Here is an 18586-nt window from a genome sequence, read left to right on the forward strand (position 1 = left end):
TTTCTCTTAAAAAAGTGAAAAAAGTTTCTTTTGTAAACCTTGACATGTCTCCTGTGCATCAAATCAAATGATTTCAAAACCGTACATAATGAGATGAATAAATCACATATCACTTCTGGGTATTTTCATTCAATACTGTCATATGGAATAATATTCTAGAGTAGCTCAACTTTAAAAAGTTTTCATTGCTCAAAAATATTCTGTAAGAAAAGTATGTGGTGCTCATCCATAATTCATCTTGTAGATATCTGTTTAAGGAGTTACTTAATTAGATAGATAAAAAATCTACTCACCAAGCGGTGGCAGAACACACGGCTCCGAAAGCTAGCCAATTACAACTGTCTTTTATGTGCGTGTTCTGCTGCTGCTTGGTGAGTAGATTTTTTATCTATCTAATTAAATAATTTTGTCAATAATTGATCATTTAATTGTTATGTTTAAAGAGTTAGGCATTTTGACCATTGCTTTACAGCATATCTATTCCCTCAAGAAGTTAGTTGTTAATAACCCATTAAATTTCACTATAGCCACTGCATATGGTGAACTGTAACTGTTATTTAAACTAGAAGTTTATTCAGATATAATATGAGACCAGTCACTTTTTAAAATTTTTGATGTCATTTATTTTCTGTACCATTAACTAGTTTTCAAACCACTGTGCGCTTATAAATCAGATGGATAGTTTTACGAGAACATTACTAGGATCGTATGCAGGTAGACACTGTGGCCATGGAGGTGGTGGGCATATTGGAAATTTAGTTACTGTAATGAAAAGTTTATAAAACAGAAGTTGTGATAAAGGAAAAGTGGTAAAGAAAAGTGCATGAAATGAAAGAGTTTTTAGCAGTTTGCCTACTTTGTTTCTTCATTTGTTCTCCTTAGTGTCAACGTACTGGCTGAAAAATGGGTTGTGGAAGTACAACACAAACTACTTTAAATAATGTAGCTGACAATTGCACAGTTGCGTTTCACTATCTTTTACTTTCACTGTTCACAACCCCCCAATTGTATGGCCAGTGCACTGTTGTTTAACTTTCGATAAGCCTCATTAATAGTTTCCAGGCAAACCTCCACATACTGCTACAATAGTTTACTACTGAACATCTACGAGCAGTAAAAACCTAACCACAAGGCTCACAGTTCTTGAAGAACAGAAAGGTACATATGGAGCAGACAATGTCATTTTAACACACAGTCTAATTGTGTAACACGTATCTCACAGTTAAGTTGAAGCATTGTTGTTGTTCTAACCAACAGAGGTTTCTCATCAGAAGCTCGGCTGTGGACTGACTGTCTCGTGACCAAAAACTGATCCCTTACATATCCTCACCATAATAGGTGCTGAAACTACACATTGTTTGAAGTTAAATTTACAGAAATTACAATTAAAACTTAACTCATTAAATTAACTGAATACACCGGAAACTTCTGTCTTTTTAACAGTTTCTTCTACTGCAAGGTTTATGCCAAATTATTTGTTTAAATGACAAAATTAGCATACATAGTTATGCAAACAATACTTTTGACAAAACTGTTAATTACTTTGGAATTAATTAAGGGCTGGCTTTGCAAACATGTTTTTGAATAGAGCCAAATAGATACTTTAAGATTATTAGTATTTCGTCTTTCAGGTGTTTATAATTAGTACAGAATTTATATTTGTTAAAAAGTCAACAATTACTGATTTTACCCTACATTGAAATATACTAATTAGGAATAGTCAAAATATATTAGAAAATGAATTACATACCTAAAACTAAGCACAAAATTAGATCTGGTGTTAAATTCTTTAAAACTGAGGGCCAACCTTTCTCTTTTATGAAAATGTAGATTATATTCACATATGGCCGTCCGGTGTGGCCGTGCGGTTCTAGGCGCTACAGTCTGGAACCGCGTGACTGCTACGGTCGCAGGTTCGAATCCTGCCTCGGACATGGATGTGTGTGATGTCCTTAGGTTAGTTAGGTTTAAGTAGTTCTAAGTTCTAGGGGATTGATGACCACAGATGTTAAGTCCCATAGTGCTCAGAGCCATTTTTATTCACATATGTTAATGATAATTAGTTAAGAACAAAATGAATTTTGAGGAGGCAGATGGCAAAACAAGAGGGGAAGTAAAAATAACGCAGCTTGCTGCGTCACAAGTTGTTATAACAACTCCTTTGTTTCATAAACTTTTCATTATCACAACTCTTTCATTTCATAAACTTTTCATTACCAATTTCTGTTATTTCTGCCAGCACCATGACCTGCACGTAGTCCAGGTAATGTTCCTGTTATAACTTTACCTGATGATGAGCCTGCAAAGGTTTGAAAACTAGCTAATGGCACAGAAAATAAATCCTATCAAAAATTAAAAAATTAAAAATATCCTAATACACCATCAATAACCACATACTGTAAAAAAGAACAGTAATGTACGTAATTACAATACCAGAAGAAAAAATGACATTAATTATTCCAATTGCATGAGTGTGTGTGCATGTGTGTGTGCCAGACATTCTGGACCATGGAGAAAAGATGCGTAGATTACAGACACCAGATAGAAAAAGATCAACCAAGTCACTTATCTGTCACAGAGTGCTGTATCAAAAAATGTGTGAATTATGACTGTTCTAAGTTTTTAAAACAGGCAAACAGATTCTGAGACTGCACTTACAGAGATCTGATAACACAATAACTAATACATATAGACAGGGTTCCCAACTAAGCAAGGCCTGGGAGCCAGCCTTCAGCACGCTCAAAGCACAATGGCAGTCCGTGGGAAGACCCATTCTTGCCGTGCCAACTGAAGAGCTGAGACCACACCACATAGAAGAGCTTACACTCCAACAGTAATGTGAGCTCTGTGGCATCAGCACTTAGACTGAGGGCTACTGCTGGGGCCCTATCCCCACCACATTGGCAGTGGACCTGCACCCAGGCACCAAGGCTTCACAATTGACAGAAAGAGGGACAGGGGGGGGTATGTAAGATGATGCCCAACAGGACTATCTGAAGACACCGACAAGAGAGTTTACCAAAATGTAACAGCATTTGGATGATGCCACCTGGCTGAATTTCAAAATAATTGCACAACAGGGAAGACCAAAATCACACGTCAAGGGAAAAAAATGTTCATCACACAGACATGTGAATAAGAATAAAAATGTGATGACCTTTCTAAAGCCTCTTGTAGACAACTCTTTAAACATTTGGGCATGCGGACAAGAGCCTCATGTTACTTCTACTCCCTTATGAAGTCTGTTGTCAACAATCAATCACACTAAAAAAACAACAATAACATTCATGAATATAACACTAGAAGGAGAAATGACTTGCCCTACACATCATTCGGCCTTTGTGTGGCATGAGAGGTATTCATCCATAAAAATAGTGTGTGTGTGGGGGGAGGGGGGGGGGGTAGAGAGAGAGAGACTGAATTAGTTAATTATAAATCACTGAAGAAAACCAGCTTAAGACAATAATGTCGCCACATTTCTCACTGAGAAGATGTAATACAATTATAAAATTGACTCATTTCACATCATACCAAGAAGTCACATTTATGATCCATGGAACATGCAGTTAACAAAACTAAACTAAACTAATGACCTGAAAAAAATATGTTTTCGTTAATGTGTAACACTTACAGTAACACAGGTTTCCCCGTCAACTTTTCATGGGAAAGGAGACCTTCAAATGCTAATTTACATTCTTCAAGTCTTGCAATATCACTTGCATCAACAACAAATATCACACCATGAGCCTGTAAATGTAAACAACTGTTTAATTGAAATATACACATTTACAGAATATAAAAAGTTGTGAAAATGTTAAATATGTAATTTCACCCAAGGATTAACACATCTTCATGAAAGTTCATTTTTAAATATAATAATTGGTGATATTTTCTTTGAAGATAATCTCAAAAATTACTTCTTTTAATTCATTCATTGATTTTATCCGGTTCCCTGAAAACAACTGTATTAGAACAGGTCCCGTAAAATAACTGCAATATGTACAATATAAGAAAAAATGTTTTGTGTATAAATGGCTCCAATGATTTATAAACACTAATCAACACCCAAGATTGCATGAAATATTTCTTTTTTAATTTAAGACACCTGGTTTCAACAATCTATGCTGTCATCTTCAGGTCTGTAAGGAAGTCCATACACATGGAATATGACTCATAAGTAAAGGTGTAGCTTTTGATATAAGAGTTTTACATTGGTATTATAAAAACTGGAAGTGGACCTGTACATTTACATATCTTAAAATCTTTTGTTGTAAACCATGTTCATTTTATGCTGACCTCGCACATTACAAAAGGTCTGTCATTGTTAAAATATTTAAAAACATAAAGCACCTTGTGCAACAGGCTGTATCCACATACATATGGCTCACTGTTTCTTGTTGCTTCATATAAACATGGCACACAATAGTACAACTGTTCACACATGCTGGACATATTCTAAACAGTGCAAATCCACTTTAAATGGTATACAAGATACAACTGACAGGTATTATTGCAAATAAACCTTAGTATAGTGTGTTGCAGCCATTAGATAGCTTTCACATTGGAACCTTGTAACAAACCATAAATAATTCTCTTTTCATATTTAAAATTAACTACTTTAGTGAGTCACCTTTAAGAATACTGAAGATTACAAAATTGTACTAACTAACAACTGAAACATATTCAATTCTCACAATCCACTTTACATATTCTTATTACTGCAATAGGAAAATTAAGGTATTTACTCTACAATAGTTTATTACATTGTTGTTCTGGCACTTACCCCCTGCAAACGCAACAGGCGCACAAGCACACCACCGCAAAATGAAAAAACTCAATTTATAAACAATATCTTTGTCCAATATCAACAAAAAATGGTGTGCCTATACCAGAAAAGTAATGAGAATAATCCAAAATATTTGTTTTTACATCTGCAGTGTCTACACAGTTATGAAACTTCCTGAAAAGATCAAACCCCTGTGTCAGACCAAGACTCATATCTGGATCCTTGTGCTGACTGCTTATCCAGGCATGGCATCCAGCCTAGTTCATGGAGATTTTAACATTAATTTTCTTTAACATAATGACAACCAGAAACTACTGGATTATCCACTTTCAATTTACTCCTCATGATCTCATTCTCAAGAAGCTGGAGCCAGTAAGAACACTATTGATAATCTATTCCTGAACCCCGCAAGTGAAACAAAAATCCAGGCTGTACTAAATGGCCTATTTGATCATGATGGAAATGATATATCTAAAAAGAAGTACGTTAATACCAAGTTAAATTTGTTAGAATAATAAATACTGAATCCACTAGCATGTTTATAAATGGTTCCCAAGAGCAACAATAAGAGGAAATATATGAGCCAGACACATTGAGAACAAGAAACTCTTCTCTCATATATTGTGACACCCGCTTCCCCTGAACACAGATAAAAATCAAATCAACCTTAAGTGGAAGGACACAGTGCTTAACAGGTACGATCACATTTTTAAAAACAGGGCTCTGTACACAGAACAGAGTGCTAGTATGGATCTATCATTGAAGTTAGATTACAAGAAATATTATAAAATCTTTACATTACGATGACTCACTAAGGCCAAAATCTATTATGTACAAAAATTGCAAATTAAACACAAACGTAAAAACCATATGCAACACCAAATAAATGAGACAAATAGGAACACAATATCAGGACCACTACAGATATCACAGGTATCTTGTAATGGAACAGATATCTTTCTCTTTGTAGCCAAAATAAATAGGAAACCACAATAGTCTCTCACGAAAGCCACAGAATTGCTTAATCAAATGCAAACTACACCGAAAAAGCACTTCCCTTCAATAGCACGAGTCCTACAGAAAATTTGAAAATCATAAAATTATTTAAAAATACTCAGTCTTTAGAACATGATGGTGTGTGAAGTAAGATTTTAAAATCACGTGCAGGCTTGGTGTGCTATCTGTATAACCAGTCAATAAAGAGAGGGGTATTTTCTGATACATTAAAACATGTAGTAGCAATGCAAATCCAGAAAAGTGGACACATGATTGCCCTATCTCTCTGCTATTATTATTTTCAAAGGTATTTGAGAGAATAGTGTAAGGGTTGTATTTATAGCCACACCACATGAAATGTACCATTAATGCCTTCATAGTTTGACTTTTGTAAAGGGCACTCCAAGGAGAGATCATATTTAGTCCAGCTCTAACAAATTAAATTCTAGGTGAACTAAATTTCAGAAGTTATGAAGGCGAACTTTTGTGACATTGCTATGGTATTTGACTCCAGCTGTGACTGTGGCATCAAACATTGGGCAACGGGTTTTCAAGTTCTACATTAATGACCTTAAAATTAATAATGGCCAAAAATAATGATATTTGCCGATACAATTATTCTGATCAAAGGGCCCAATTGTACAATACAGAGTACAGCCCACACAGTCACTAACAAAATATACAAATGGTTCACAGAAAACAACCTTGTTCCTCAAATGGACACAAACAATCACAAAATTAGTGAAACACCACGTAAAAAATTCCTAGGCATCCAGATGGGGACAATCACTTAAGATAGAATGAGCAAATTGTACAGCTCCTCCAGAAACTGGGTTCAGCATCCTTTGCACTAACAACAATTTCTCATTCTGACAGAGAAATAATGCTACTGTAACATTTTACAATTTTTCACAGTATGATTTCCTATGGGGAAATGCCAGAGTGGTTGAGAAAGTTTATAAACTCCAGATATGCGCAATGACATTAATATATGGGGTAACTGAAAGAATATCCTACAAGGGTCTTTTTCAAATCTCTCAGGATACTTATGCTTATAGGTCAATAAAAATTTTCACCAAGGCTTTGCAAAACTCACTGTAGTATACGCTGGGCTGGGCCCCTGCATATACAGGCACCACACTCATGCAAATGCTTTGTGAGCCAGGCACAGCCCCTGAAAGTTGTCACCAACAGAAGAGTCACTGAGCTGTTTAACGCCAAGCCTTTGGCAGCTACCACAGCATCTGGATGTGCAAGAAGTGTTGATACGATGCATGCAGTTCGCAGTGAACAGTGCTGCAGACACGAGTCCCTATTCGCATCCATGCGGTCACGTGTCCACAAGCCACTGCAACTGTATTCCTCTGCTGATGGGTATTTAGCTCACCAAACCACCTGCCAGCCACCCTCGAACCTACACTTCAGACCACAAAGCCTGCTACTGCTGCTAACCAGCAGTCATGTCATCTCACTAGGATCACAGCTGCTGGCCATACGTCACTCGTTCTGGAAGGCCTCACTACACTGGATCTGCAGCCTTCACCAGGATCACAGCTACTGCCATGCAACAGCTGCTCCAGAAAGCCCACTTCTCAGGTCCTCGCCACTACCGACAATCGTGGCTCTGTCATAGTGGCCTCTGCTACACAATGTTACAGAAGGACATTTCAGTTGTACTCGTGTGCGGATCCTTGTCCTACAAATCTGTACTGAGTTTAATTCTTGGTCAATAAACAAACAGTTATCACCCCAAAACATGAATATCAGTCAAACCCAGGGCACAGCATGTCACCAAGCATTACTGCAACTGGCAGCGAGGATAATGATTTCATGTTCAGGGCTTTTCCTATATCTGCATATACTATAGTTGGTGGTGATGATCATGGTTTCATAATATATGTGACAATTATAATTTGTGTGGTCTTTCAATGCAGTGCTTGCTCAAGATTGCCCACTTCAGTGCCTGCTCACAGTTCACTAGCAGCTGCACCAGCTCCTGCTCTCGTCCATCACCCACCTGCCTCCCCTCCACCATGCTGAGCCCTATGCTGCCATGCCACGTCGCATTTTGTCCAGACAATGGTAGCCACAGTGGGTCCTCTTCCCACGGATGGCAGGGTGTGGACATGTTAACAATGACGAGGCTGGGTCTTCAAACGTGTTTCAGTTTTTCTTGAAGCATCCTCATTCATTTCATTGTAGTATCACCCTTCTCAACTGTTCATATGTTTTTCAACAACATCACTCTCATTTGTGCGCTAATCATTTCAATATGGCAGCATACTCATGTCCTTGTACGGTGTCAGTCTATATTCAAATCCTATAACAGTGTGCGTATGTCCAACTATGTGATGGAACAGGTCTGTTCATGCCTTACTACAGTGTGTGTGTGTGTGTGTGTGTGTGTGTACACCAAGTACCAGACATCAACTATTCAATTCTTGGATTCTGTACCTGTGTTCAATTGTTTGTTTGTCTCAATTCTGGTAAGCATTCTGTTGACATCCATGTTCATGTTTCTCAGCAATTGAAACTTCTTCACAATATCATGAAAAGAACAGATTGTTTCTCACCGTATAATGGAAAGATTGAGTCAAAGACAGGTGCAACAAAAAGACTGCTAAACAAGTAAGCTTTCGGCCAAACAGCCTTCTTCTGAATTAGAAAACACACACATGCACACACGCAAGCAACACACAGTCATGCAGCTCACACACATGGCCACTGTCTCTTTGTGTGTGTGTGTGTGTGTGTGTGTGTGTGTGTGTGTGTGTGTGTGTGTGTGTTTGTACATGCGAGCGCAGATGAGCGTGTGTGTTTTCTTAGATTGGATTCAGTTTTTGTTCCATAGACGCAAAAATGAGATGATTCTCGTAGGTGTGGAACATGTCAGAGAGAATAACATAAGAATCATAAAACATTTAAATACAATACCCTGATCATTTGCCAGGAGATTGTCAAAACAGGTGAATACATTGCAGTAAACTGGAACTGCTAATGTGCAGTTTCAACTTTTCGCGGCATAATGAATAGTCCATTAAATTTTGGGCATGCAGCCACACTAATAAAATGTCCTCCACTGATATTTCTGCTTTGTATCATCTGGCCATCCTCAGAGTGAGTCACAAGTTTTGCGACTCGCTCTGAGGATAGCCGGATGATAAGCAGCTGAAAAATCAGAGGAAAAAATTTTATTTACACAGCTGCATGCCTCAAATTTAATGGACTGGAACTGCTAATATTTACAGAATGAAACAATGTTACGCACTTTTAATAAATTTATAATACACAAAATGCCTAATCTTGGCTGTCCTTACCAAGTTCTGTTGACATTTTTGCTAAAGTTGGTCTAACAGTCCCTGTTAGATATTCACCTATAGAGTAGGAGGACTTGCCTATCAAAAAGTCTTTTGAACTATGTTTAAACTGTGCTTTCTCTGAAACCAAGTTTTTAACAGTTGCCGGCAATTTAATGAAAATATGTGTTCCTGAATATTGGACCCCTTTTTGGCCCAAGATAAGTGATTTTAGGTCTTTATGTACATTGTTCTTATTTCTAGTATTGATACTATGAATTGAGCTAGTGGTTGGAAATAGAGATATATTACTTGCAACAAATTTCATTAAGCAATTAACATACCGAGGAGCAGTGGTTAGAATACATAGTTCCTTGAATAGGTTTCTACATTATGTTCTTGAATTTACACCACAAATGATTCTTATTACACGCTTTTGCATAAACTTCTGCTCTGTTTGATGAGTTACCCCAGAATATGATCCTGTATGACACAATACAATGAAAGTAAGCAAAGTATGCAATATTTTTTTTATATTTACATCTTCTATATCTGATATCATTCTCACTGTAAATACAGACGTGTTTAGCTGCTTCAGCAATTCTGTGGTATGCCCTTCCCAGCTAAATTTATTATCAAGTTGTAATCGCAGAAATGTTAACACTCTCTATTTATTCGATCTGCATGTCTTCATATGTTATAAACATGCTGGAAGGAAATCTCTTACAGGTTCTGAACTGCATATAATGGGTATTTTCAAAGTTTAAGGACAATGAATTAGTTTTAAACCATTTATTAATGTCAGTAAAAATTTGATTAGCAGCTATTTCTAAATCTATACTTGACTTGCTACTTATTGCAATGTTTGTATCATCTGCAAAAGGAACAGCACATGTAGTTACTTCCTAATCAGATGAAGACTGACTGTTTACTGCACAGGTATTTCACAAAAACACCCTTTGTTTCCTGTTAGTTAGATAAGACCCAAACCATTTCGCAGCAATAACACCACAACATTCTAATTTACTTAACAGACAATCAAAGGTTTTTGACAGCTCACAGAAAATTCCAGTACCCTCTAATTTATATCTAATGAATTATATACATTCCTACTGTAAGTGTAAATAGCTTTCTCTATATCAGAACTTTAAGAAACCCAAACTGTGACTTGCACAATATAGGAGGGTAAGTCAATTATTATACGCAATTTAGCTATATTTTTGTTTATTTTGGTAGTACTGTCGTTTTACTTTGATGATGCTTTGTCTATTTGTTGTTATATGTTTGCAATTTTCAAGCTGCTAGGTTAGTTTCGTTATTGCTGCCATGCTGTTAATCATGGCTGTTCTGCTGTCTATTTGCACCAAAGAAGAGCAACGTTCAGTGTTCTGTTTTTTGTGGTCAGAAGGTATGTCAGGGGCCAAAATTCCTCAAGGACTTTCAGTACAGTACAGGAACAGTGTTTTGCCCCAACAGAGTCTCTACGAATGGATTGAAAAATTCCGAAATCGCCGAACAAGTGTTATGCACAATGAAGGTGCTGGAGGACCATTTACTGCCACAAATGAAGAAACCATTGAGCATTTACGTGAAATGATTCTCTTGGACAGATGATTAACTATTGGTAAAGTGGCACATCATCTGCAAATTAGTCATGGTTCTGCCTACAAAATAATCCACAACAGGCTTGGGTTTCATAAAGTTTGTGCAAGATGGGTCCCAAAACAACTCACACAGTTGCATAAACAAACGTGCTTGGACATCTGCAGAAAACATTTGGATTGCTATAGAAATGAAGGGGACAACTTCTTAGAGTGCACAGTGATTTCAGTTAATTTTATAGATCACTTGACTGCTTTCAAAGGTGGCACCTGCCTTTGATGGAATATGAGATGCCTGTGATAGGATTGGACTAGTAAGTAGTGGAAGGATGTATGGAACAGATCTCACATCTTGATCTACTGCACAGATATGAGGTATGAAGCACAGGGCTGGTACCAGAGGTGGAATAGTGACAGACAAGAATATTGTGAAGGTTTAGTGGGTGATAGAATACCACTGTGTGAGGGGCAAGAAGGATAGTGGAGAGGTTATCCTTATTTCAGGGCTAGATGAGAGGGAGTCGAAACATGGGCAGAAGAATGTGATTCAGTTGCTTCAGTCTTGGATGGTACTAAGTCACAAGGAGGGTGCCCTGGGGTGATTTCATTTTATTTATAAAAAAGATCCCAACAACAGTAACATTAAAATCCTCAGACTATGCATGTGATGATGACATATATATGCATTAGATACTTTAAAATTTTGAAAAGCGCTAGAACAAAATTTTTGCTATATTCCACTTGGAAATGCTTGAACAGCCAAAAGTGCAATAATGGATTTCGTGACTAAGTAGCTTTAACAGACAAAGAAGATGATTAAGTCTTTCAAAAAGTCATGGTCTGATTTGTTGAGATGATTGCTAATGATGAGAAAGACATCCAGATTCAAATCCCGGTCTGGTAAAAATTCTCTGATATCATGGCAGATAAGCTTCTTGGCAGTTTAAAACAATAAGCCAAATAGGGACTCAAACCCAGAATCTTGCCTTTCAAAGGCAATCTTCCTAAAAATAAGCTATCCAGGCATGATTCGTAATGTGTCCCCAAAGCACACAGTTTTAATCAGCCAGGGAGTTGAAAAGAGTGCACATTTCACTGCAGAGTGAAATATTCATTCTAGGAAAAATGCTTATCTATGAGCCTTGAAATAAACACAACAATGAAACCAGAATGCCTACATGCAGGTGAATGCCTAATAATGAATTATAAGTTATATAAAAAAATGAACCACTTTCATTATTACAATAATATTGTCATGCTCTGTTAAGCACTGACAGAGTATACATACAAAAACTATGTTACATAAAATACAAATATTAGAAATAAGAAATGTAATGAAAAGACTTGGCCTATTAAAAGTGCCAGACTTTTGGAAATTGAGAAGTAATACTGAAATACACAAACAGAAGAAAAAATCACAACACCACGAAGGAGTTGTGCAACATAAACGAATGTTGATAGGCATGTTTCAACATCTGAAAGATGATGTCTATTCAGATTTTATGCCAGTGACATAACTAGTCATGCCACTATGAGGATGCAAATTAGGTTGGTTGGTTGGTTGGTTGGTTTGAGGAAGGAGACCAGACAGCGTGGTCATCGGTCTCATCGGATTAGGGAAGGATTGGGAAGGAAGTCGGCCGTGCCCTTTCAGAGGAACCATCCCGGCATTTGCCTGGAGTGATTTAGGGAAATCACGGAAAACCTAAATCAGGATGGCCGGACGCGGGATTGAACCGTCGTCCTCCCGAATGCGAGTCCAGTGTCTAACCACTGCGCCATCCTGCTCGGTGCAAATTAGGTTTGCTTTAACTACATGCTGTAATGGTCATGAGCATTAAGCTACCTTTGATAGTGGACATGGTGAGTCGTTGTTAGTCAAAAAGGTATTAAGGCAATGAAGATGTCATTATCAACATTTCACTGAGTTTGACAGAGGTCATCTAATTGGGCTATGAGAAGCTGGATGTTCTTTCTGTGATACTGCTGAAAGACTTGGCAGGAATGTAGCTACTGTACATGATTGCTGCCAGCAGTGGTCAAAAGAATGTATAGTCATAAAAAGGCCAGAATCTGGATGGCATATAAGACTATCGTGTTCAGCATATGGCTCTGGTGCATTGTACAGCTCCTGCAGCAGGAATCTGAGTGGCAGTTGGCACCACAGTGAAACAACGAAATGTTAAAAATCGATTACTTCAAGGACAGCTCCGAGACAGGTGCCCTGTAGCGTTCATTCCACTGACCCCAAACCACTGCAGTTTGCAACTTCAGTGGTGTCAAGCAAGATGTCACTGGAGGGCAGGGTGGAAGTCTGTTGTGTTTTCTGATAAAAGCTGGTTCTGCCTCAGTGTCAGTGATGGGCATGTGGTGATTAGGAGGAGGACAGTTGAGGACCTGCAACCAACCTGTCTGTGTGCTCAACACTATTGACATATATCTGGAGTTGAACGTAGGTACGTTTGAACATTTTATTTCAGTTATTCCAATAAGATACATGTACCTTTGTGAACTCATCATTTCTGAGAACGCACGACGTTACAGCGTGATTACCTGTAAATATCACATTAATGCAATAAATGCTCAAAATGACGTCAGTCAACCTCAATGCATTTGGCAATATGTGTAACGACATTCCTCTCAACAGCGAGTAGTTCACCTTCCGTAAAGTTCGCACACGCATTGACAATGCGCTGACACATGTTGTCAGTGTATCATGATAGCAAATATCCTTCAACTTTCCCCACAAAAAGAAATCTGGGGACATCAGATCCGGTGAACGTATGGCGCTTTGACGAACAATCCACCTGTCATGAAATATGCTATTCAATACCGCTTCAGCCGCATGCAAACTATCCATCATGTTGGAAGTACATCGCCATTCTGTCATGCAGTGAAACATCTTGTAGTAACATTAGTAGAACATTATGTAGGAAATCAGCATACACTGCACCAATTAAATTGCCATTGATAAAATGTGGGCCAATTATCCTTCCTTCCATAATGCCGCACCATACATTAACCCATCAAGGTCGCTGATGTTCCACTTGTCACAGCGCTCATGGATTCTCTGTTGCCCAATGGTGCATATCATGCCGGTTTACATTACAGCTGTTGGTGAATGACGCTTCATCGCTAAATAGAATGCATGCAAAAATTCTGTCATCGTCCTATGATTTCTCTTGCGCCCAGTGGCAGAACTGTACATGACATTCAAAGTCGTCGCCATGCAATTCCTGGTGCATAGAAATATGGTACGGGTGCAATCGATGTTGATGTAGCATGCTCAACACAGACGTTTTTGAGATTTCCGATTCTTGCGCAATTTGTCTGCTACTGATGTGCAGATTAGCTGCAACAGCAGCTAAAACACCTACTTGCACATCATCATTTGTTGCAGGCCGTGGTTGACCTGTTTCCTTAAATACATAACTATCCAGCGAACGGTCCGGACATTTGGATGATGTCATCCAAGATACCGAGCAGCATACATAGCACACGCCCATTGGGCATTTTGATCACAATAGCCATACATCATCAGGATATTGACCTTTTCCACAATTGGTAAACGGTCCATTTTAACACGGGTAATGTATCACGAAGCGAATACCATCCACACTGGTGGAATGTTATGTGATACCATGTACTTATATATCTAAAAACAAAGATGATGTGACTTACCAAACGAAAGTGCTGGCACGTCGATAGACACACAAATTAACACAAATTTACACACAAAATTCTAGCTTTCGCAACCAACGGTTGCTTCGTCAGGAAAGAGGGAAGGAGAGGGAAAGACGAAAGGATGTGGGTTTTAAAGGAGAGGGTAAGGAGTCATTCCAATCCCGGCAGCGGAAAGACTTACCTTAGGGGGAAAAAAGGACGGGTATACACTCGCACACACACACATATCCATCCACACATATACAGACACAAGCAGACATATTAAAAGGCCTTTTAATATGTCTGCTTGTGTCTGTATATGTGTGGATGGATGTGTGTGTGTGCGAGTGTATACCCGTCCTTTTTTCCCCCTAAGGTAAGTCTTTCTGCTCCCGGGATTGGAATGACTCCTTACCCTCTCCTTTAAAACCGGCATCCTTTCGTCTTTCCCTCTCCTTCCCTCTTTCCTGACGAAGCAACCATTGGTTGGTTGCGAAAGCTAGAATTTTGTGTGTATATTTGTGTTTATTTGTGTGTCTATCGACGTGCCAGCGCTTTCGTTTGGTAAGTCACATCATCTTTGTTTTTAGATGTATTTTTCCCACGTGGAATGTTTCCCTCTATTATATTCATACCATGTACTTATACGTTTGTGATTATTACAGCACCATCTATCGCAAAGTTAAAAAAGTGGTCCCATTAAAACATTCATATTTCTTTATGTACTACACAAATATGCAATAAAAATGGGGGTTCCTATTTTAAAAAATGCAGTTGATATCCGTTTGGCCTATGGCAGCGCCATCTACTGAGCCAACCATAGCACCTTCAAGCTAGACGAGTTTTGTTCTTTGTAGTTATTTTGTTTGATGCTTATTTCATGAGATATTTGGCCTGGTCACTATCAATGGTCCACCTTGTATATTAAGAACAATAAGGGATCCAAGACTGAACCCTGTGGGACACCATCCTTGATACCTCCCCAGTTAGAGGACTCTGCTGATCTTTGCAGATTATCTGTACTGTTCTGCATTCTTCCAGTTAAGTATGAATTAAACCATTTGTGCACTGTCCCACTCATATCACAATACTTAAGCTTATCTAGAAGAATTTCATGATTCGCACAATCAAAAGCCTTTGAGAGATCACAAAATATCCCAATGGGTGATGTTCGGTTATTCAATGCATTTAATATTTGAGGAGTGAAAGCATATATAGCATATTCTGTTGAAAAGCCTTTCTGAAAACCAAACTGACATTTTGTTAGAACTTCATTTTTACAAATATGTGATGCTACTCTTGAATACATTACATTTTCAAGAATTTTGGATAAACCTGTCAGAACTGAGATTGGATGGTAGTTGTTAGCATCAGACCTATCCCCTTTTTTATGCAATGGTTTAACAATAGCGCATTTCAGTCTATCTGGAAAAATGCCCTGTTTCAGTGAGCTACTACATATGTGGCTAAGAATCCCACTCATTTGTTGGGAACAAGCTTTTAGTACTCTGTTGGAAATGCCATCAATTCCATGTGAGCTTTTACTTTTGAGTGAATTTATTATTTTCCTAATTTCAGTAGGACAGGTGGGTTGAATTTCAATTTTATCAAATTGCATAGGTACTGCCTCTTCAACATACTGCCTTGCATTTTCTAATGCTGGATCCTATTTTCTCTGCAACACTCAAAAAATGATTATTAAAAATGTTTTCTACTTCGGACTTCTTGTTAAGAAACTTTTCATTGTGTCTGATAGAAATACTGTCTTCCTGTGCTCTTGGTTGCCCTGTTTCCCTTTTAACAATATTCCAAATTGTTTTAATTTTATTATCAGATGTGCTAATCTCAGATGTAATACACATACTTCTGGACTTTCAATAACTTTTCTTAATACAGTGCAGTAGTTTTTGTAATGTTTCGCTGTTTTCGGATCATTACTTCTCCTAGCTATAAGATACATTTCCCTTTTCTGTTTAAAAGATATTTTTATCCCTTTAGTAAGCCATGGCTTTTTACATGGTTTCTTGCAATTATATTTCACTGTTTTCTTAGGAAAACTGTTTTCAAATATACTTACAAAGGTATCATGAAATAGGTTAAATTTTAAATTAGCATCATGTACCCTGTACACCTCATCCCAGTCTAACTGTTTCAAGCTTTCCCTAAAATTTTGAATTGTAAATTGTTAATTGAATGCACTACTTAGGAGGACTGTTTTGCATTACTGTATGTAGCTATATCATATACTGTTACTAGCTGTGCATCATGATCAGACAGACCGTTCTTAACAAGAAAAGTTTTTATTTGATTAAATTTATCTTGGTCTATGAAAATATTATCTATCAGTATGCTGTTTTCCTGTACCACCTGAGTAGGAAAATCAATAACTGATGCCAGAACCAAGTACTACTCAAGATCAAGCTTTCTATCAGATTCTTTTAGAAAATCTACATTGAAATCCCTAAAACAATAATCTGCTTTCCTCTGTCTGACAGATAGCACAACAAAGAAACCAAGTTTTTCAAAAATAGTTGCAAATTTCCCAATAGGGACCTATACATAGCTACAATTACAGAAGTGCCATTGTTTAGTTTAAGCTCACATGCACATGCTTCTATATGTTGCTCTATGCAAAATTTTTTAGTTTCCAAATTTTTCATACTATGACATATTTTAACATGTATGGCAACCTCTCCTCTCTCCACAGTGTCTCTGCTTAAATGTGCTGAAAGCTTATATCCAACTACAATTATCGTTTCCATACCTGTGACTATATGATGTTCAGACAGGCATAGTCCATCTATTCCACCCTCAGTTTTTAAATCTTCCTAACAAACAAGAAGCTCATCTACTTTGTTTTTTAATCCCCTGATGTTCTGATGCAATATATTAACATTATTTTGCACTGAGCTTTTATGTGAAGCTTGTGACATAGTAACATTATTTTTCACTGTACTATTATGAGAATTTTGTGATATTTTAATGTCTCTAGTACTTGCCTGTCTGAACTTCTCATTAAGCTTAATTTCAATCAATGTAAGATGACTGGACACTAATCTTAGCCTAAAAAAGTACTCTCATGAGTTTCAGTGCCCTCCCCTTAAAGATTCTGCTATCATTCCAGCCACTTAACCCTTCCCTTTCCTATCGAGACGCAGGCCATGTCTTGTTAAGTCCCACCTACTAATACCATCAACAGGAGCCAAACTTACGCCTGACAAGGTAGCTGCCCGAAGCAGCTGATCTAGCTCCATATTGACCCTCCTGACAGAGCCGTTCAATTGGAGCCGATCATACCGCATGAAAGGAGGAACCAAGTCCACATTTGTATGGTTCATTGCAGACAACAACTGCAGCATCAACCACAAATTGCATTAACTGTCCCTGTATTGACCGACCAAGTGCAACAGGCATGGAACTCCAATCCACAAACTAATATCTGGCACCTATGCAACACAAAACATGCTTGCATTCAACATTCTGGTGGTTACACTGGTTATTAATGTACCAGAATTTCATATTTGCAATGGTTTATCTCACACACTTACATTAATCTGTAATCTTGCAATGTTAATCACCTAATATGTTACATAGACAAACATATTTCCAAAATTTCATTACTCTACATTAATTGTTTTGGTGTTGCAATTTTTTTCCATCAGTGTATTAGCAAACACCAAGCTAGGTCAAGAGACAGAGAAAGATTTACAAAGAAAGAACATAAGAGAAGCTGAACCAATACATAAAGATAATTTAAGAACAAAAGTCTTGCAAATGAAAGTACATTAAGGCAGGTATAAAAGAACACTGGCTTTAAGTGGTCTAAGAAAAGGAGAAAGAAACTCAGTGAAAGGATGAAGGAATATTGAAGTGAAATTAATAGAATGTGGAGAACTGATACTGGCAAATCCCTGATGATGATGATGAAACTTGAATCACTAGCAATAACAAGGTTCTAATATTCGGCATCACATATTTTGTGATGTTAACAAATATTCTGTAATCAGCTACATTTCAGCATATTTTCCTTACTACCTGAAATGTATGCATGTATCTCACTTACATCCATGAAATATTTTGGCCATATCCCTCTTATTTGCCGACCTCCTCCCAAATCATAAATTTTGACATTATAGCCTTTGTACTTCAGAGAAGCAGAGGAGAATCCAACTGTAGGTAAGACCGTTTTCACTGGTTCTGGAACAAAATAACAATATTGTCTTAATCTCAAACACCACTGGTGT

At 37.6% G+C, this 18586-nt stretch overlaps 1 protein-coding gene across 1 annotated transcript in view; it reads right to left on the minus strand.

Annotated features, from left to right (window-relative positions):
* The window catches only part of LOC126455880 (ADP-ribosylation factor-like protein 13B), a gene marked incomplete at its 5' end in the record, with an annotated part of 214049 nt that overhangs the window by 136887 nt on the left and 58576 nt on the right, over positions 1–18586 (minus strand). Inside the window, 2 exons of the mRNA XM_050091643.1 lie at positions 3632–3747; positions 18406–18539. Of these exons, the coding sequence (XP_049947600.1) occupies positions 3632–3747; positions 18406–18539 (250 nt within the window). The remainder of the gene's footprint in view (positions 1–3631; positions 3748–18405; positions 18540–18586) is intronic.

The sequence above is a fragment of the Schistocerca serialis genome, chromosome 1 (assembly GCF_023864345.2).
Source record: "Schistocerca serialis cubense isolate TAMUIC-IGC-003099 chromosome 1, iqSchSeri2.2, whole genome shotgun sequence".
NCBI classification, from domain to species: domain Eukaryota; kingdom Metazoa; phylum Arthropoda; class Insecta; order Orthoptera; family Acrididae; genus Schistocerca; species Schistocerca serialis.